Below are 21,669 nucleotides of genomic sequence, written 5' to 3'. Positions count from 1 at the left end.
GAAAAATCCTCAGTAGGTTGTATACGACTGTGCATTGTCGATGCGGTGTAGTCAGTCGTTCAGGGACGTTTCCTCCTCACATCCTCCCTCATGCGTCTTAGAAAATCACAGTAGAAGTCTTTATTTACGGTCTGATCATGAGGGTGAACTTTTTACGAACTGCACCGCCAATACACAGCATGAGTGTTTTAATTTGAAACAACAAAATACCTCGAAAACGACGTATCTTCAGAAAAAAATGTTCTAGATGAAAAGTTAATATTAGTAAAATGGACATTGTGCGTGCATTATCGATCAGAAGTACTCAGATGTTCGTGGACGTTTTCCCCTTACATCCTCCCTCACGCGTCTGAGAACATCGCGACAAAAGTCTTTATTTACTGTCTGATCAGGAGGGTGAAATCTTTACGAACAATCCCGTCAATATACTCTTCACCTCCTAACCACCCTTTCTGTGTCGGTGGGGTCAACTTTGTATTTGCAAATGGGACCCCCCCCCCCCCCCATTTTTATTGCATATTCTGGCTCTACACCAAAAAATACCCGCGGTTTACTCACACCATTGCTTTTCCTTTGTGGTAGGCGGCACTGTAATTGATAAATGTCAAGTATGTCTGTTTTTGCAAATAAGAACCGACGCATCTGATTCTACATTTCACTTACGATGTAAATGTAAACCTCTGTGTTCCAACGGTTGCTGTCTACGTCCGAAGTTGACTCTAGTGTATCGAATTTGATTGTACAGTAAAATATGGTTAGCTGTTCCGATGTCTGTTTAGAAACTACTTTTAGCTTGATCCAGGAACAACGATGTGGATGTAATAGCTTTCCATCGGGATGCTTAATATCTGTGAGTCCTCTTGCCGCTCACCATTGGGATGCTTGATTTCGGTGAGTCCCTTTGCCTCTCAACATGGGGGTACTTGATTTTGGTGAGTATCCATGGCAGGTGTGCCTCTCACTATCACTTCATGGATATTTTACCTTATTACAATGGTTGTGGTTTACATTCTGCTGTTAACGCGTAGTGGCCAACGCGAAATTTACGACAGTTGGATAGAAATACTCGCCGAAATCAGTCAATCCTGGAGACGAAATCTGAGGGCGGCCACCAAAATCAAGCATTCCGATGGTTTGTGGACTTACTACAATCAATCCCGCAGGGAACAGAAAACTGCGTTACCATACAAGTAACATATGGCCAGAAATGTCAGTGTCTAGCCAAATTACTTGTACTGTACGATCACATTTGTAACACACAAGTAACGTCTGAGCATTAGTATCAACCGAGATAATTACCCTCCGCCACACACCGTCAGGTGGCTTGCGGAGTGCGGATGTAGATGTAGATGTAGAACACAAAGCTTTACATGTACTTCCTAAATGAATTGTAGAATCAAATCCGTCAGCTCTGAATTCCAAAAAAAGGCACCCTTGATATTTGTCGATTACAGGACAATCTACGACGAATGGAAAACAATGGTTTGAGTGGACCGTACGTATCTTTGGCGCAGAATCTGAATATTCAATAAAAATGGGGTGTTCCCGTTTGAAATACCATGTTGACTCGCATTCGGGAGAACGACGGTTCAATCCCGCGTCCGGCCATCCTGATTTGGGTTATCCATAATTTCCCTAAATCGCTCCAGGCAAATGCCGGGACGGTTCCTTTGAAAGGGCACGGCCGACTTCCTTCCCCGTCCTTCCCTAATCCGATGAGACCGATGACCTCGGTGTCTGGTCTCCTTCCCCAAAGAACCTAACACAACCATGTTGACCCCGCCCACGCAGGAGAGATGGTTAGGAGGTGGCCATTTGTAGTGCAGACAGACGACTCCATCACTAATGTTAACTTTTCACGTAGAACGTTTTTTTCCATACAATGTTTTTTTTCGAGATAAATAGTTGTCTCAAGTTAAAACAGACACCCTGTATAAGGAAAATAAAGAGATAAACAGTAATTTAATATTACTCTATCCGGAGGGCCATTTCTGCAGACAATGAGAGAACAAAGCAAGAAGATGACCGACGGCACCCTCAGCACGGTCATCAGGCCTCAAGATCCCGCCTTAAATCCCGCAAGAGTTTCCTTGCTAGGACTGCCTCAGTGAAGGAAGCACCAGACGCAGTTCGTCTTGCAACATGGAGGAGCTCATTGCTCGTAGACGTATCACCAAAAGAAAAACTAGCTCCTGGCGAAAACCTACAATACCCTGTATGAAGGTCCCTAAACCGCGTAAGAATGGGCGTCCTCCGATGCAAGACCAACCTGAAGAAATGGGAATATCTCCAGCGAGCGCTGACATTTTTTACGACTGCGGGGCTGAAGAAGATCCAAGCCACCTACATGTATGATCCCTCCTGAACAACCCGTGTGCAATGCAAGATGTGTACGAAGGAAATGACAAAGCTATCGCAGCTGCTATTTTTTTGGAAATGCTTATCGGAAACGGAAATGAATCAATGAATATTACTCTCCTTCTGTCGAGATTGCTTTACTTGAAGTAAAGAAGAACTCCTCCAATGTGACGATTGGTGGCAGTTTCAAGGTCATAGCCATAAACACGCCTTTCGTCACCGGTTGTAACTTCTGAAAGAGAGTTTGGATCGTCTCGAAGCAGTTGTTTAAGTTCCCTACAGAAGTCCAGATGATGTTGCTTCTGACCGTAGTCGCAGAATATACTTCGCCGCAACCCTTCTCATGTCCAATTCTTCCTGCAGAACACATTCGCATTACCACAATTTATGCGCAAGACGATGATGAGGTCTGTCGGCAATCTTGCAGAAAGAGATCCTTCACTGTCTTAACATTTTCTGGTGTGGCGCCAGTTGACGTCCCACGTACTACATTCATGTTATTTTGTTTGTTGTACAAAAGTGAATTCACAGGGTTTTTCTGAAATTAAGGGAGAGCCCATTCATAGAGAACCACTTATAATTGTTTAAAAACTGTTAAAAATTTATTCTGTTGTTATTTCTACAATTGCCATAATTATAATATTTGTTTACCTGCATAAATTAGTGAGCCTGCTTAGTGTCTGTTAAGTGGAAGGTAACCATCACAATTAAACTCGTGGGTGAGTCAAATGAAAGCCTTAAATTTGTAATAACAAATCGAAATTTCGCGCCGTTATCCTGTAAGTTGGTAAGCGTGCTACAAACAGCGTGCAGCATGGCCTATAGGTGGTAGCATAGTGAAGATGCACACATACCGTCGCAGTATCAGTATAAAGATGGCCGCCCCACTTGCGTCTTGCACCAGGGAAGAACAGCGTTCTGTTATTGGGGTTTTGCGTAGTGAAACCTATTGAAATACATCGACGAATGAGGGTTCAGTACGGTGATGCATGTTTGTCAGAGCAGCAAGTCTACGAATGGAGTAGGAAGTTGGCAAATGGTGTGACTTCAGTGGAAGATGCTCCTCGTCCAGGTCAGGCACAACGAGTTGTGACTCCACAGAACATTGCAGCAGTTGAAGCCATAGTGAAGGGAAACCGCCGAGTGACATTGAATGACGCAATGGGAAGAAAGAATTTCCGTTCTAATGAAGAGGTACGCCACGCGGAGCATGAGTCGTTGCACGGGATACCAAAAGAATTTTTTTCTAAAGGAATTTATGCACTTTGTAAGCGCTGGAGGACTTGCATTGAGCGTGGGGGAGATTATGTTGAAAAGTGATACAGCTTTGTACCACATCTGCACAATAAATAATATTTAAAATATATTTAAGGTTTTCATTTGACTCACCGTCATAGTAGGAGAGAACCAAAACTGAACGATGTGGAGCTTCATTCGTGATTCCTTCCCATTATCAAAATTTTCATTTCTTCCAGCCTCGTTCGAATTATTCTATACCGCTATTTACATTACTTTTTTCTGGTTCGATTCAAATCAGTTGTTTCTAATACCATTAATTCCATTAAATTTAAGCTTTTCAAAGGAGTGTATAATGCTATGTTCAATCAAAGGCCTTTGATGGATCGTAAAAAATACTAACTGGCGATAGTTTGCTATTTAAGGCTAGTAATATTTAGTGAGTGTTAAATGTGAGTGGAACCGAAATAGCAATGAAACACGTAACTTTTTTCTAATTAAGTGGGGCACTAATAATCAGTGCATTACTTTTCCGACTATTTTAGAAAACGAAGTCAGAAATGAAACTGCACAACAGTTATTCTGACGTGTTGTATCGCATTTCTTATTGATACTCGTAGATTGAGTTCTCTGAGGATGCAGGGCCCGTATATGCTCTTACTTTTCAACAAACTGGTAAGCAGGTAAGCATGATATACAAAAGTAACAGTACAACGATGAGGACACGTTTGGCAACTTTTCATATAAATCTGAAAAACTCATTCGTATTGCCCAGTAACATATTTCAAAACTAGCAGTTACCAACTGGCCAGCCTATGTGCTGCACTGATGTGGCTCGGTGTTCTGGTTCCAGAGTGCCGACATCATCGTGTTCCCGGAGTGCGGGCTGACTTCGATGAACCTGCCGCCGACACGCGAGCAGCTGCGCAAGGTTCTCACGCCAATCCCAGAGCCGCAGAACAACCCCTGCGATGATGACAGCGCTGCCCAGGTAAAGCCTCGCCTTTTGCTTGCAACAGAGTCCAAGTAAATGTTATCCTCAGACGTATATATCTGACCAAAAGTATCGGACACGTATTAGTGGACATTAATATACACTACTGGCCATTAAAATTGCTACACCGCGAAGACGACGTGCTACAGAAGTGAAATTTAACCGACAGGAAGAAGATGTTGTGATATGCAAATGATTAGCTTTTCACAGCATTCACACAAGGTTGGCGCCGGAGGCGACACCTACACCGTGCTGACATGAGGAATGTTTCCAATCGATTTCTCATACACAAACAGCAGTTGGCCGGCGTTGCCTGGTGAAACGCTGTTGTGATGTCTCGTGTAAGGAGGAGAAATGCGAACCATCACGTTTCCGACTTTGATAAAGGTCGGATTGTAACCTACCGCGATTGCGGTTTATTGTATCGCGACACTGCTGCTCGCGTTGGTCGAGATCCAATGACTGTTAGCAGAATATGGAATCTGTGGGTTCAGGAGGGTAATACGGAACGCCCTGCTGAATCAGAACGGCCTCGTATCACTAGCAGTCGAGATGACAGGCATCTTATCCACATGGCTGTTACGGATCGTGTAGCCACGTCTCGATCCCAGAGTCAACAGATGGGGACGTTTGCAAGACAACAACCATCTGCACGAACAGTTCGACGACGTTAGCAGCAGCATGGACTATCAGCTCGGAGACCATGGCTGCCGTTACCCTTGACGCTGCATCACAGACAGGAGCGCCTCCGATAGTGTACTCAACGTCGAACCTGGGTGCACGAATGGCAAAACGTCATTTTTTCGGATGAATCCAGGTTCTGTTTACAGCATCATGATGGTCGCATCCGTGTTTGGCGACATCGCGGTGAACGCACTTTGGAAGCGTGCATTCGTCATCGCCATACTGGCGTATTGTTATGTTGGCAGAAGAGCCAACACCGTGTTACTAGAGGAGGCCGAAATACACGCGTTTTAGCTCACGCAGGCTGGCGTGAGGTCTGGAACATGGCAAGGAATTAGAATTCAGAAAGTGGACGGAATTAGTATGATACTTAACTTTAATCCATTAATGATGAACGTCGCTCTTGACGGTACTACATGATTCACAATATTATCTGTTCAGAATAGTAACTGAATATGGCGCCTTGCTAGGCCGTAGCAAATGACGTAGCTGAAGGCTATTCTAAACTGTCGTCTCTGCAAGTGAGAGCGTCTGCAGTCAGTGAACCATTGCTAGCAAAGTCGGCTGTACAACTGGGGGGAGTGCTAGGGAGTCTCTCTAGACTAGACCTGCCGTGTGGCGGCGCTCGGTCTGCAATCACTGATAGTGGCGACACGCGGGTCCGACGTATACTACCGGACCGCGGCCGATTTAAAGGCTACCACCTAGCAAGTGTGGTGTCTGGCGGTGACACCACACTTATCACCCGGCGTCGTAGTATGGGGTGCTATTGGTTACACGTCTCGGTCACCTCTTGTTCGCATTGACGGCACTTTCAACAGTGGACGTTGCATTTCAGATGTGTTACGACCTGTGGCTCTACCCTTCATTCGATCCCTGCGAAACCCTACATTTCAGCAGGATAATGCACGACCGCATGTTGCGGGCCTTCCTGGATACAGAAAATGTTCGACTGCTGCCCTGACCAGCACATTCTCCAGATCTCTCACCAATTGAAAACGTCTGGTCAATGGTGGCCGAGCAACTGGCTCGTCACAATACATCAGTCTCTACTTTTGATGAACTGCGGTATCGTGTTGAAGCTGCATGGGCAGCTGTACCTGTCCACGCCATCCAAGATCTGTTTGACTCAATTCCCAGGCGTATCAAGGCCGTTATTACGACCAGAGGTGGTTGTTCTGGGAACTGATTTCTCAGGATCTATGCACCCAAATTGCGTGAAAATGTAATCACATGACAGTTCTAGTTTAATATCTTTTTCCAATGAATACCCGTTTATCATCTGTATTTCTTCTTGGTGTAGCAATTTTAATGGCCAGTAGTGTAGACTGTGTCCACACGTCATCTTTATGGCGCCCTCACCTAGCTTGAATTTCCCTGTGGTCACTTTCAAAGAAGTATATGAATGTCAGTGGAGACATGACCAAAGAATGTAATGAAGTTCGACGCTGGGGTCTAAAGCGAAGCTGACGTTCTGACTCATGCCAAAGGTGTTCCATTCGGTTATTGTTGGGACTCTGCGAAGGCCAGTCCATTTCAGGAATGTTGTTGTCCACAAACCGTTGCTCACAGATGCTGCTTTTCCGTATCACATCAGCAATAGTTGTAGACGTGGGCAGTTATAGAATGGTTGAAATGTCCGGATGGATGCATTATTTACATGACATCCAATGAGTAGTCTACTTTCTAAGTCACTGTGTTCTCCTAACCGATCCACTGTACAGTGACTGCTTCTCTACTAACACTGCTGAGCTGCTTGCATGAGTGCATTTTGAAGTCCATATTTACATAAGGTACGGTGGACATTTACTAACGCCTTCTGTCTGAGATAGGGGATAAGAAATGTAAGGGATACTAACATGTGTAAGTGTCCTTGCAAGTGTGTTATTGTGCTATGTTTAGTGTGAGATTTGGTGTGGTTTTCTGTGCTCTGAAATGACGAGTGGTTATGTTCCTTAGGTTTTCATAGTTAACCTAGTGGTGAAATGAGGTGGAGTGGTGAGTTTTCTGTTTTGTCATTAAATGATTGCATTCTGTTCTGAATGACAGTGGTGATGGACGTCAGTGACACTTCTACACTCCACGCCTCCTTTTATATACTGGCGGCTCCTCTTTACGTAATACTTAGCAGTCACTTCCGCATTACAGAGAGGTGCCTGGATACCTTTCATTAGATAGTGTATGTGGACATTGAGAGCTACCCTAGCCCTGGTGTCACTGGAGGCGGTTTACCCACACTGCGCACGTGCCACGTGGTAGTCTTTCGGACCCTGCGCTGTTAGTATCCCGCTACTGACGGTCTATTTGAGTATTTACATACACCAGTGTTTTTTTTTTCTCTTCCATCAAGCCAGACTCTGTGGCTGAGCGGTTCTAGGCGCTTCAGTCCGGAACCGCGCTGCTGCTACTGTCGTAGGTTCGAATCCTGCCTCGGGCATGGATGTGTGTGATGTCCTTAGGTTAGTTAGGTTTAAGCAGTCCTAAGTCAAGGGACTGATGACCTCAGATGTTAAGTCCCATAGTGCTTAGAGCCATTTGAACCATCAAATGTTGCAGAGCTACGTTTTACAGTTACCGCCTCAGAGCGCAACGTACATAACTCTTTCCCAGCCGGTATATTTCGCCATTGTACTCGTTGTATACATGGAAGGAACCTAGAGATACTGACAGATTTCAGATAAATTATATAATGGTAAGACAGTGATTTAGGAACCAGGTTTTAAATTGTAAGACATTTCCAGGGGCGGGTGTGGACTCTGACCACGATCTATTGGTTATGAACTGTAGATTAAAACTGAAGAAACTGCAAAAAGGTGGCAATTTAAGGAGGTGGGACCTGGATAAACTGACTAAACCAGAGGTTGTACAGAGTTTCAGGGAGAGCATAAGGGAACAATTGACAAGAATGGGGGTAAAGAAATACAGTAGAAGAATAATGGGTGGCTTTGAGGGATGAAGTAGTGAAGGCAGCAGAGGACCAAGTAGGTAAAAAGACAAGGGCTATTAGAAATCCTTGGATAACAGAAGAAATATTGAATTTAATTGATGAAAGGAGAAAATAAAAAATGCAGTAAATGAAGCAGGCAAAAACGAATACAAGCGTCTCAAAAATGAGATCGACAGGAAGTGCAAAATGGCTAAGCAGGGATGGCTAGAGGACAAATGTAAGGATGTAGAGGCTTATCTCACTAGGGGTAAGATAGATACTGCCTACAGGAATATTAAAGAGATCTTTGGAGAAAAGAGAACCACTTGTATGAATATCAAGAGCTCAGATGGAAACCCAATTCTAAGCAAAGAAGGAAAAGCAGAAAGGTGGAAGGAATATATAGAGGGTCTATACAAGGGCGATGTACTTGACGGAAATATTATGGAAATGGAAGAGGATGTAGATGAAGATGAAATGAGTGATATGATACTGCGTGAAGAGTTTGACAGAGCACTGAAAGACCTAAGTCGAAACAAGGCCCCCGGAGTAGACAACATTCCTTTGGAACTACTGACGGCCTTGGGAGAGCCAGTCCTGACAAAACTCTACCATCTGCTGAGCAAGATGCATGAGACAGGCAAAATACCCGCAGACTTCAAGAAGAATATAATAATTCCATTCCCAGAGATAGTAGGTTTTGACAGATGTGCAAATTACCGAACTATCAGTTTCTTCACAGACGAATGGAAAAACTGATAGAAGCCGAACTCGGGGAAGATCAGTTTGGATTCCGTAGAAATATTGGAACACGTGAGGCAATACTGACCCTACGGCTTATCTTAGAAGCTAGATTAAGAAAAGGCAATCCTACAATTCTAGCATTTGTAGACTTAAAGAAAGCTTTTGACAATGTTGACTGAAATACTCTCTTTCAAATTCTGAAGGAGGCAGGGGTAAAATACAGGGAGCGAAAGGCTATTTACAATTTGTACAGAAACCAGATGGTAGTTATAAGAGTCGAGGGACATGAAAGAGAAGCAGAGGTTGGGAAGGGAGTGAGACAGGGGTATAGCCTCTCCCCGAAGTTATTCAATCTGCATATTGAGCAAGTAGTAAAGGAAAGAAAAGAAAAATTCGGAGTAGGTATTAAAATCCATGGAGAAGAAATGAAAACTTTGAGGTTCACCGATGACTTTGTAATTCTGTCAGAGACAGCAAAGGACTTGGAAGAGCAGTTCAACGGAATGGACAGTGTCTTGAAAGAAAGATATAAAATGAACATCAACAAAAGCAAAACGAGGATAATGGAATGTAGTCGAGTTAACTCGGGTGATGCTGAGAGAATTAGATTAGGAAATGAGACACTTAAAGTAATAAAGGAGTTTTGCTATTTGGGGAAAAAAACAACTGATGATGGTCGAGGTAGAGAGGATAGAAAATGTAGACTGGCAATGGCAAGGAAAATGTTTCTGAAGAAGAGGAATTTGTTAACATCGAGTATAGATTTAAGTGTCAGGAAGCCGTTTCCGAAAGTATCTGTATGGAGTGTAGCCATGTATGGAAGTGAAACATGGACGGTAAATAGTTTGGACAAGAAGAGAACAGAAGCTTTTGAAATGTGGTGCTACAGAAGAATGCTGAAGATAAGATGGGTAGATCACATAACTAATGAGGAGGTATTGAATAGAATTGGGGAGAAGTTTTTGGCACAACTTGACTAGAAGAAGAGATCGGTTGGTAGGGCATGTTCTGAAGCATCAAGGGATCACCAATTTAGTATTGGAGGGCAGCGTGGAGGGTAAAAATCTTAGAGGGAGACCAAGAGATGAATACACTAAGCAGATTCAGAAGAATGTAGGCTGCAGTACGTACTGGGAGATGAAGCAGCTTCTACAGGATAGAGTAGCATGGAGAGCTGCATCAAACTAGAACTGAAGACTACAACAACAACAACTCTGTGGCACAGACTCACCTAGCGAAATTTTGTTCCGTCCAGATACAAATGTTACACGTTTATAATGCCACGAAGTATTCTTTTTAAACTGATAACTTATTTCGAGACAGTTAGCACTTGTCTTCGCTCCCAGCAACCGGCAACTGTCATCTCTGCTTACCGGTAATTAGGGCGATGAAAAAAAATCTGGAACAGTGCACACCTTACCACGTCCATTACTCAAAGCCAAAGTAAGAAAATTTTGATCACTTGGTCAGGTTAATTGTTGTCACTGAATTAATTTAGTAGTAGTCCAAAACGTTTATGTGCATTTCCTGCGGAATGACGTTTCATTCGTAAACAACGGTCTCTCCACGTGGTGCGAATGGAGATAATAAAAGTTAACCCCGACAAGTACTGTTACTGTATTGAGTAATGTTGATTGTGTTCCTTAGATTATAACGGTTCGAAAATCAAGACGAATATAATCTGTTAGTGCTAAAAATGCTAAAATAATGTTTTATTATACATTATCTTCAAATGTTATCTGGCAGTAACATAGTATGATTTAAAAATGTTTACCCACATTTATTTGTTAAAATGAACTGACATAATTAGACAGAAAGTTTGTAAATGTGCATTCAGCAAGCAGGTGATGAACTGTACAATTGCTGGGCGCGCTATAACTGACCCGAAAAATGATTCATTCACCTTAAAACAGACATTCCAACTTGCATCCTCTGCAATCAGAACGAGAGTTTCTGCTTGTCTTTTGTGACTGCAAAACCCTAGCTTGGCCAGCAACGTCGCCGAATCTCTCCCCAGTTGAGAACGTTTTTTTGCCTCATGGGTTGGGCTCTCCAACCAGTTCTGTATCTTGACTATCTAACGTACCTGCTAGACAGACTTTGACACGATGTCCCGCAGGGGAACATCTGACAATGCCAAACTAAATAATTGTTTGCATACAGGCCAGAGGTTGACAACACGTTACTGACTTGCTCAACTTGTGAATATCTTTCTCTTGAATGAATCATCCAGTTTTCTGAAACTGTAAACATTTGTTTGTCTATCGATTTTCATCCCACTTTGATAATTCTTTCTTGATGTATCTTCTTTCTTTTTAGTGTATTTTGCCGACAATGTAGATGTGTTACAGACAATGGGAGACTCCTCATAAAATCTGCTGAACTCATTTTATATTCAAGATTGAATTTTTCACTTGGCAGCGAATTGAGGACCGTTTCGAAATTTCCTGACGCGTTAAAGCTGTGTTCGACAGCAGGAACGGAATCTTGCACACACTCTTACCGAATAATCCATTTAATTTCTTTTAATTTGACCTTCTCCAGTTTAGCTTCCCTACAATTTAATAACATGAGTCTTCTGCGAAACATATTTTTCTAAGTGAATAAAATTTATCTTGAAAATTAATTCTGCTAGAAGTGCTAGAACTTTTCTTGAAATCTTCTTCAATCTCTAGATTATTACCCAAATCTAACTTGTACAGAAGAAAAAACATTGCACCCACAAAGTCTTTCCCGAAGTTAAAACAATGTTGGAAACAGAATTATATTTTGAGAACAAAACTAAAAACCCATTCCAAACTAAATAAACCAAAGTACACTTTTTGAAAACTTAACAAAAAGAAGCCTCACATTTTTTCCAGTTTCCCAAAGCAAAGGTCTTTACCAGAAGGTGAGGTGATTTATTGACGTGCTAAAAAAGATAAAACCCTCTTTAAATGCATTCATTTGATGATTCATGTCCATTCGGTTGGCACGATGCAGCTCTTGTTTCTCTTTATCTCTCCCGTTCTCCGTTCACCTGGTACAGGTCCAGAAAACTTTTAAGGTCTGCCTGTTGTATCGAGGCAGCTCTGTACCAATTTTCTGTATTTGGGATTTTGTTTTAGTTTGTAATATTCTGTGCTTAAAATTTACAAGGTAGTCTATGTATAAGTCCGATTTGCTATCTATTGTGTAGTGCACAGTCTGTACAAGTAACGAAGCGGCGCTTTTGGTTCTTGGTGTGAGGAGCCAGTGACACCCTGATTCGGTGATGTCTGTTGTAACGAAGGGTTCATACCGGCAGTATCCGCGACATTTTTTTCTGGTACGTTTCTATGTTGCAAATTGTGCTCTGTGTACAGATCTGTGGCACTGGGAGTCAATTATTTGGCATTCATTGCATAAGGGTGTTTGCGAATCGCAAGCCACCCTCCCAGCTTCAGTAAAGACTGCACTTATGAACACCTTTAGATATACGCTACCTGATCAAAAGTTCAGTGGACATTAATAAGGGGTGTGTCCGCACTTCACCTTTGTGATGGCTTAAGTTCCCCTCCATTTATAAGGAAGTGTCTGAATGTTTGGAGAGGAGTAGCAGTGCATTCTTCCTCAAAAACTTAAACCAGAGAAGGTAGTCAAGTTGGGCGCTGGGGACCCACATCCTAACTCATCCCAAAGGTCTTCCATTGGGTTCAGATCGTCACTCTGGGTGGACTAATCCATTTCAGGAATGTTATTGTTCACGAACCTCTTTGCCTCAGAAATACTGTTGTACAAAAGGATACCTTGTCAGACTGATGCAGTTATATCTCTGGTAGCCGATCAAGAAAAGTGGGACTGCAGCCGGACACGAAGTACTTGAATAATGTTAACAAAACTAGCAGCTGTATTTGAACCCAACGTCGTTTATACTTTTTAACACCTGTTACCAGTTTCGACACCAAATGGTGTCATCTCCAGGCTGCAAGTATAAACTGCCATCCACAACTGTTTTCATGTGCAATGTACAGAATCGTAACCTACCATCTGAGCTACCCAAGAACAACTCACGCCCCGTCCCCACAGCTTCATTTCTGCCAGGACCTCGTCTCTTACTTTCCAAACTTACAGAAACTCTCCTGCGAGCCTTGCAGAACTAGAACTCCTTAAAGAAAGGATATTGCGGAGACATGGCTTAGCCACAGCCTAGGGGATGTTTCCAGATGAGATTTTCACTCTGCAGCGGAGTGTGCGCTGATACGAAACTTCCCGGCAGATTAAAACTGTGTGGCGGACCGAGACTCGAACTCGGGACCTGTTGCCTTTCGCAGAAGAGCTTCTGCAAAGTTTGAAAAGTATGAGACAAGGTACTGGGAGAAGTGAAGCTGTGAGAACGGGGTGTGAGTCGTGCTTGGGTAGGTCAGATGGTAGAGCACTTGCCAGCGAACGGCAACAGGTCCCGAGTTGGAGTCTGAGTACGGCACACAGTTTTAATCTGCCAGGAAGTTTCATATCAGCGCACACTCGGCTGCAGAGTGAAAATCTCATTCTACAGAATGGACAACAGGACAAAATTAAGTGGATTCCGTATCTTCCCTGGCGATAACAAGCTCAGCACAGTCTGACCATTCCGCTCATTGCACGTGAAAATCATTGCGGGAGGCAGGTTATGTTTGGGACCTGAAGATGACGCGATTTGGAAGAAACTGGTAGCAAGTGTTATAAAATACAAACGACGTTGGATTCAAATACAGCTACTGGTATTGTTATCTTTATTCAAGTGATATCGTCTCCGAACTGTTCCTCTACTGTACACGGTTAACAACACTACAAAATGTATTCATATCCTTCCACATTTAGCGTTTGCATTTTCTTAAGCCCAAGAAGACGACTAACCACGAAGTACACCTCCATACCGTAACACCATCTCCCCCCTAACCTCGCTGCTGGCGCTACGCATATGGCATCCGCCAAACTCAAACCTTTCCATGGGATTGCCACACAATAAAGGGAGATTCATCACCCCAAATCATTCGTTTCCAGTCTAGTGATATCTGTCTTTACATCACCTGAAGCGTCGCTTGACATTTACAGAAATGTGTGTAGCTGCTCCAACATTGAGCAGTCACTGTGACAGCTGGACTGCTGGCGGGAGTCTAATATTCAGGAGTGAGTCCTTCCACTGAGTTCAAGTTATTTTTCACAGCCACTTCCGTGATGCCCGACAGTTCGTGTCAGTCGGTACATAAAGCGTACCAGGTCTTCGATTAGCTTTGATTGTTCTTTCGCGATTCCACTTCGCAATCACATCGCCACCAGTCGACCAGGACTACTTTACAGGGGTTAAAGTTTCGCTAATGGATTTGTTACTCAGGTGGCATCCATTGAGGAACCCATGTTCGAAATTAACGAACTCTTCTGACCGTTCTTCTGCTGTTACCCTCTAGTGGCAACGTAACATTCCCACCCTCCTTTTAGCCGGCTGGAATGGCCGAGAGGTTCTAGGCGCTACAGTCTGGAACCGCGCAACCGCTACGGTCGCAGGTTCGAATCCTGCCTCTGGCACGGATGTGTGTGATGTCCTTAGGTTAGTTAGGTTTAAGTAGTTCTAAGTTCTAGGGGACTGATGACCTCAGCAGTTAAGCCCCATAGTGCTCAGAGACATTTGAACCCCCTTCTTTCACATTGGCTGGTCCACCTCTCTTTTACACCTAGTGGTCAGTTCCGCATTACATATCTATGCCCGAATACTTTTGATCAAATAGTGTGCATACATTACCAATTTAATTCAGCGGACACGTCCGTAAAATTCTTCTTGTTTGTGTCCTCCTATTGAATTTCTCCTGACTGAAGCTTTATGGTCTGGTTTTGTGCCGTGAAACTGACGGAAGCCGCAGGATGACTGCCTGCGTATTTTCGTTCCAGGCAACCTCTTTAGAAGCCAAGAATAGCGGGTGTAATTGACTTCAGACTGGCGGAGGAGGACCGGAAATAGTGTTAGTGTGACGCCCGTAGTCCATAAAGTGTTTAGGAAACTCGCCTACGAGAGGGGAGTGCTATTAGCCACGGTCTGCCGCGGAGGCTGCTGTGACGTCACCGGCAGTGCCCCACGCACAAAATTCTCCACTTCCTGGTGCTTTCTTTTTACCGTACTGGTGTTGCTGCGTAATAACTCGTAGTATAGAAGAACAGCAGTTTGAAGGCTGATATGAAAGAGATTATGATAACAAGCTTAATCTTCCGTTCTACTGCAGTAAACCAGAGGCAAAGTTCCTCGTTCTGCTTCTAGACGGGTCACTCGGAGACGACCGACCGTCATGTCACCCTCTGCCAATGACGTCATGGGATGGGGTATGGCGGGGCGTGTGGTCATCTCACCGCTCTCCCGGTCATTGTTGTCACTGATAAGTAGTGACAACCCTGTGGGTTGAGTGCTCCTTACAACCAGTGTTTTTACGCTGTTTTACGTGACGTGCGAGTGGTACACTATTCCTTCGAGACACGGTGGATAATCCGGATTTATATGCCAACAAATCCGACAACTTCCTCACTGCGCACGTACAAACACGACGACACCTTTCTGACATTATGTGACGTCATCACGTCGATCCATCTTATTTCCCCTACTCCATACAACCCACTGACACATACTCACTGGCGTGACATCCGTCGGCGGAGGAGGATCACATGACCGCCTGGAACCACTCATACACCATCTACAGCGCTCCAAAGTAAACACTAGATGTCTAATAATTTGCCGGTGAGCTTCGGTTTGGAAGTGCTGTAGTCCTCTCATCGGCATGGACAAACGTGTACTGCTGTGGCCGGCCGAAGTGGCAGTGCGGTTCTGGGTGCTGCAGTCTGGAACCGCGAGACCGCTGCGGTCGCAGGTTCGCATCCTGCCTCGGGCATGGATGTGTGTGATGTCCTTAGGTTAGTTAGGTTTAACTAGTTCTAAGTTCTACGGGACTAATGACCTCAGAAGTTGAGTCCCATAGTGCTCAGAGCCATTTTAACCATTTGTACCGCTGTCTATCAGATGAGGCGAGCTCTTTTCCACGCTTAGAGCTTCCGACTGAAGTTTCCCAATACCTACACTAATATCTGTGAGCTGCGACATGCGGAAAACGTTGGTGCACATTAGGGTTATCGTTTGAGCACTGCGTACCGATGACGTTGTTCAGTATGGTACTGCTGATCTCAGTTTGTCCATCACTGGACTTCCGAGGGATCTGCTGAATTTATATTTATCACTATGCTGTCACAAGCCATATAGGACTGTTCACCAACACGTTGTTGAGCACTTCAGTAGACTGAGAGTAGTGGTGTTTCCGGAAAGTACTAATGTATCAAAGACTGCTGTTTCAATAACGAAGTGGCCGTCTTTCCACTTACACAGCTTCCTTTGCTGTGATGCAACAGCTGGCTGGTAAGCCTTAGCAGGAGTAATCCTCGTGTTACAAGAAGTGACCACTGACAAGTCGATAGTAAAGCTTTTAGGAGTCTTATTGCGCTTCATTTGAATCAACCTTTAATTCAAGAAAATGGGCTAGCGAAATGTCCAAAATTGAAAGGATGCGCAAAATAAAGAGACATATGTGGTAACAAAAACTATTAACAATGAAAAGGGCATATCAAGAAGTGCAAAATCAATGCATTTCAACATGACACTGAAAACAGCAGCAACAAAAAATATTAACAATGGGAGGGGCATATCAAGAGCAGTAAAAGCAATGCATTACAGGATGGTAGTGAAATCAGAATACCTCTACGCAAGTGAATGCCTGGCACTGAATTACAAACTGGACAAATCAGAAACATTATAGAAAAGAATTTTAAGGAAAAATTTAAGTCTAATAAGAATCATAGAGCTCTGAAAATTAAGAATCAACAACGAAATACAACAAACTATATAAAACAGCAAAAACAAGAGGAAAGAGAAGGAGCTCAATAAGGAAGTGGCCTCTTGCTGCATCTTTTTAACATACTGTTAGACAAAGTTATCAGAGAATGAAGAAAACGGTACAAATATCGAGACCTCAGAAGAGAGAATCAAAATGGAGTGCCAAACTCTCGCTGATGATCTACCTACCTTCACTATGACTAATGAAGAAATCAAGTGAGCCATATAGAAATTACACAAGACAGAGTCAAAAATATTGTATGAGGAGACTCATTTGATGGAAAACTTAGATCTAAGTATCATAAAAACTCCGCTACACACGGAGTGTGTGATAAATTCTTATGCGTCTTCTTTTATCTCGAAGAAGTCATCTGGACCAGACAGTAAATCCAATTTAGAAAGAGCCAGCAAACTTAAGAAAGCGCACAGAATAACATGGAGTAATTGTGATGAAAGAATGATAACCCATAATGCAAAAGGCAGCTTTGTTCCTGAATTATTGTATGCCTCACAAACTACATCTCTAGGAGCCCACTAAACAACTGATACAATTAGAAAGGAATTTCTTAGACCAAATTATGGTTCCACAGTGTAAACGGTATCTGCTTTAAAAGAAAAGCTCCACATACATAGCAACAGACAAGTTCACTGATTGGGTAGGTAGAAAACTAATGAAGTTGTACTGTCACATTCAGTCTGGAACCGCGCGACCGCTATGGTCGCAGGTTCGAATCCTGCCTCGGGCATGGATGTGTGTGATGTCCGTAGGTTAGCTAGGTTTAGGTAGTTATTTCTTAGCAGTTCTTTCTATCTACGGTCCGAGTTTCATCGAACTGTGTTACTTGCCAGTGAGTCGTCGGGCGAAAGTCACGTTTTGCAAGCTAGTGTATGAATTATTGGAGAAAAAGAAGAGGGCAGATGATAAGAAATCGAAACTGTGACGTGGTTCCTAGATGGGCTTTTTGCGATCGGCAAAGCCGAGGTGAAGCAGCGAAAGCCGCCAAGGAGCAGCCATTTGTCGGTGGCTGCGCCTCGGTCGCCCGCAGTGGTATGCAGCGCGAGAGCGGTTGGCACGGCGCGGCGTTTCCGCCGCTAACTGGCCGACTCCGACTCGCAGGCAATTAGACGCTAATCAGTCGCTCAAAGCCCTGAGTTTGCGCACCCTCCCCTCTGCCGTCGCCCTCTAACTGCGGTGCCGCTACTCCGCCGAAAGTAACGCACCGAGTTAGCGGGGCACTGCTCGGGCAACTGGCACCATCTGGGGCGCCTCCGCTGTCTGCTAGCTACCTAACGAGCCACGGCTACAGTGTGTGTTGCACCTGACGTTGCCTCACTTCCACATTAATTTATTTCGTAACGGCAACACATAAAAGTACATTATGTATTCTAATTCAGATACAATCTATTGTACAGTGGTGGCCGATACTGAATGGATTTATTAGTACTGAAAATTTTATTTTTATTTTTGTAATTGATGTTCGTCGATATCTTCTGGCGGGTGGTAAGTTGCCGCGTGTGTCACCTTGCCCAAAACCGGATAAAACCACCCTGAAACTCACGTGTTGAACCATCAGCAGTTAAACTCACGTGTTGCTGACGAGGTAACGCTATCGAACTGCGCGTCTTACGATCTGACCGACCAATAGCGAGGCTTGGGGGTGGTCAAGAGGGGGGAGCGGACGCACCTTTCGGTCTCTTCTGCTGGCAGCTTCCAAACCGACCAGACGCCCTCCTCACCTGCTCTCTTGGGCGGCTGCCCATTCAGTCTCGGCGGCTTCTCCAGCCCTGCCATTTTTACGACATTAAAACTTCATACAGTTTAAACTATGTTTTATTCTTCACCTCAACGGGTGCCTACTGCTTTCTCCTCCTAGTAGTAGTAGTTGTAGTAGTAGTAGTAGTAGTAGTAGCAGCAGCAGCAGCAGCAGCAGCAGCAGCAGTAGCTTTATTCAGCCGTAGATCTCTTTTTCAAAGGATATAGGATACGTCAAAGCATTTACAAATTTAAATCAATTTAAAACAAGCTAATTTGTATACACATACATTTACAGACTTCTAGTTAATCATTAGATTTACTCCGGGTATACAATACTTTTTATAAATAACTTATTAAATAATGTAATGCCACATTGTTCACTCATATCTCACTATCAGACTGCACACACTATACACACATTGTTTCATATCACTTCACTCAGCGCACACACACACACATATATATACAGTATATACAGACACACACACATATATATATATATATATATATATATATATATATATATATATATATATATATATATATATATATATACTCCTGGAAATTGAAATAAGAACACCGTGAATTCATTGTCCCAAGAAGGGGAAACTTTATTGACACATTCCTGGGGTCAGATACATCACATGATCACACTGACAGAACCACAGGCACATAGACACAGGCAACAGAGCATGCACAATGTCGGCACTAGTACAGTGTATATCCACCTTTCGCAGCAATGCAGGCTGCTATTCTCCCATGGAGACGATCGTAGAGATGCTGCATGTAGTCCTGTGGAACGGCTTGACATGCCATTTCCACCTGGCGCCTCAGTTGGACCAGCGTTCGTGCTGGACGTGCAGACCGCGTGAGACGACGCTTCATCCAGTCACAAACATGCTCAATGGGGGACAGATCCGGAGATCTTGCTGGCCAGGGTAGTTGACTTACACCTTCTAGAGCACGTTGGGTGGCACGGGATACATGCGGACGTGCATTGTCCTGTTGGAACAGCAAGGTCCCTTGCCGGTCTAGGAATGGTAGAACGATGCGTTCGATGACGGTTTGGATGCACCGTGCACTATTCAGTGTCCCCTCGACGATCACCAGAGGTGTACGGCCAGTGTAGGAGATCGCTCCCCACACCATGATGCCGGGTGTTGGCCCTGTGTGCCTCGGTCGTATGCAGTCCTGATTGTGGCGCTCACCTGCACGGCGCCAAACACGCATACGACCATCATTGGCACCAAGACAGAAGCGACTCTCATCGCTGAAGACGACACGTCTCCATTCGTCCCTCCATTCACGCCTGTCGCGACACCACTGGAGGCGGCCTGCACGATGTTGGGGCGTGAGCGGAAGACGGCCTAACGGTGTGCGGGACCGTAGCCCAGCTTCATGGAGACGGTTGCGAATGGTCCTCGCCGATACCCCAGGAGCAACAGTGTCCCTAATTTGCTGGGAATTGGCGGTGCGGTCCCCTACGGTAGTGCGTAGGATCCTACGGTCTTGGCGTGCATCCGTGCGTCGCTGCGGTCCGGTCCCAGGTCGACGGGCACGTGCACCTTCCACCGACCACTGGCGACAACATCGATGTACTGTGGAGACCTCACGCCCCACGTGTTGAGCAATTCGGCGGTACGTCCACCCGGCCTCCCGCATGCCCACTATACGCCCTCGCTCAAAGTCCGTCAACTGCACATACGGTTCACGTCCACGCTGTCGCGGCATGCTACCAGTGTTAAAGACTGCGATGGAGCTCCGTATGCCATGGCAAACTTGCTGACACTGACGGCGGCGGTGCACAAATGCTGCGCAGCTAGCGCCATTCGACGGCCAACACCGCGGTTCCTGGTGTGTCCGCTGTGCCGTGCGTGTGATCATTGCTTGTACAGCCCTCTCGCAGTGTCCGGAGCAAGTATGGTGGGTCTGACACACCGGTGTCAATGTGTTCTTTTTTCCATTTCCAGGAGTGTATATATACACACACTGGTGATCTCTGGGCCATTTTCTGTACCGCAACTTCCCATTTGCTATCCTGAAAAACTGAGTCAGCATCCCCCCATAATGAGTGAGATGTTGAGCTCAGAAAGAGAAAGGGGTGTTAGTATTGTGCTATGCATAGCTTGGGGGTAAGTATTTCTAGAAAGGAAAAAAAAGAAGGAAAAGAAACAAAGTGAAGGTGTTTTGTGGAATGCTGGATATTTTATAATCATTATTAGTATTTATTTGTGTAACATTTTTTATCAAACCCCTATTCTGTTTCAGCTAAGTAATCCTTCAATGTATAAAATGTATTGCATTACAGGAACTTCTTAGCTGCCTCTTTAAAATAGTGTATTTTGACAATTTCTTTAGTCTCTTTTGGTAATTTATTGTACAGTTTTATTCCTCGGCAGAAAATGCTGTTTTGAGTTTTATGTTCATTTTTTCTTGGTAAATGTAAGTTGAGTCTATCTCTTGTTGCATGGCCATGGACAGGGCTGTTTGTACAGTGATTAAGAATGTTATTTTTGATGTGTATAACTGACTGGTAAATGTATTCACATGGAGCACTTGAAATCCCCAGTGTTCTGAACAAATCTTTACAATGCCTGACTTTACTGTTGTTATTTGACAGAGATGGTCTGACAGTCCGAGGTCTTTTACAGTCGGCCAATCCTGACTCATTAACACTATATTACTAAACCGCTGTCCTGAAACCCAGAACCACTTGCAGGTTGCCTGTCTAACGGATTCCAGGAGGGCAACAAAAATTTGATTATCAGAATTTCATGCAGTTATTGATCAAATGTAGAAATATAAAATGCTGTTGTAATTTACTTATTATGAGGTATAATCTTACTTTAAACTTTTAACACAACAAGTCAAGTTTCAATGTTAGAAGCACTGTAGGCAGGCTTTTCGGAAGTTCCCGTTACAAACTGCTAGGACATGTAGAAGGGAATTACTACATAATATTTTGGATAGGAACCCACGTCCGAAACGTCACCCAGCGACGCTAAAGAGCGTCAAAGCAGAATGAGATTTTCACTCTGCAGCGGAGTGTGCGCTGACATGAAACTTCCTGGCAGGTTAAAACTGTTTTAATCTGCCAGGAAGTTTCA

The 21,669-nt window shown here is 44.1% G+C and overlaps 1 protein-coding gene across 2 annotated transcripts in view; it reads left to right on the top strand.

Moving 5' to 3' along the window:
* The window catches only part of LOC126284379 (vanin-like protein 3), a 163,434-nt gene that overhangs the window by 103,719 nt on the left and 38,046 nt on the right, over positions 1–21,669 (top strand). For both annotated transcript variants that reach the window (XM_049983263.1, XM_049983262.1), the window contains exon 4: positions 4,448–4,585. In XM_049983263.1, the coding sequence (XP_049839220.1) occupies positions 4,448–4,585 (138 nt within the window). The remainder of the gene's footprint in view (positions 1–4,447; positions 4,586–21,669) is intronic.

This window comes from Schistocerca gregaria, chromosome 8 (genome assembly GCF_023897955.1).
Source record: "Schistocerca gregaria isolate iqSchGreg1 chromosome 8, iqSchGreg1.2, whole genome shotgun sequence".
Lineage (NCBI taxonomy): Eukaryota > Metazoa > Arthropoda > Insecta > Orthoptera > Acrididae > Schistocerca > Schistocerca gregaria.
Note: the sequence above shows the minus strand (reverse complement) of the source record. Positions and strands in the feature narration are given on the sequence as shown.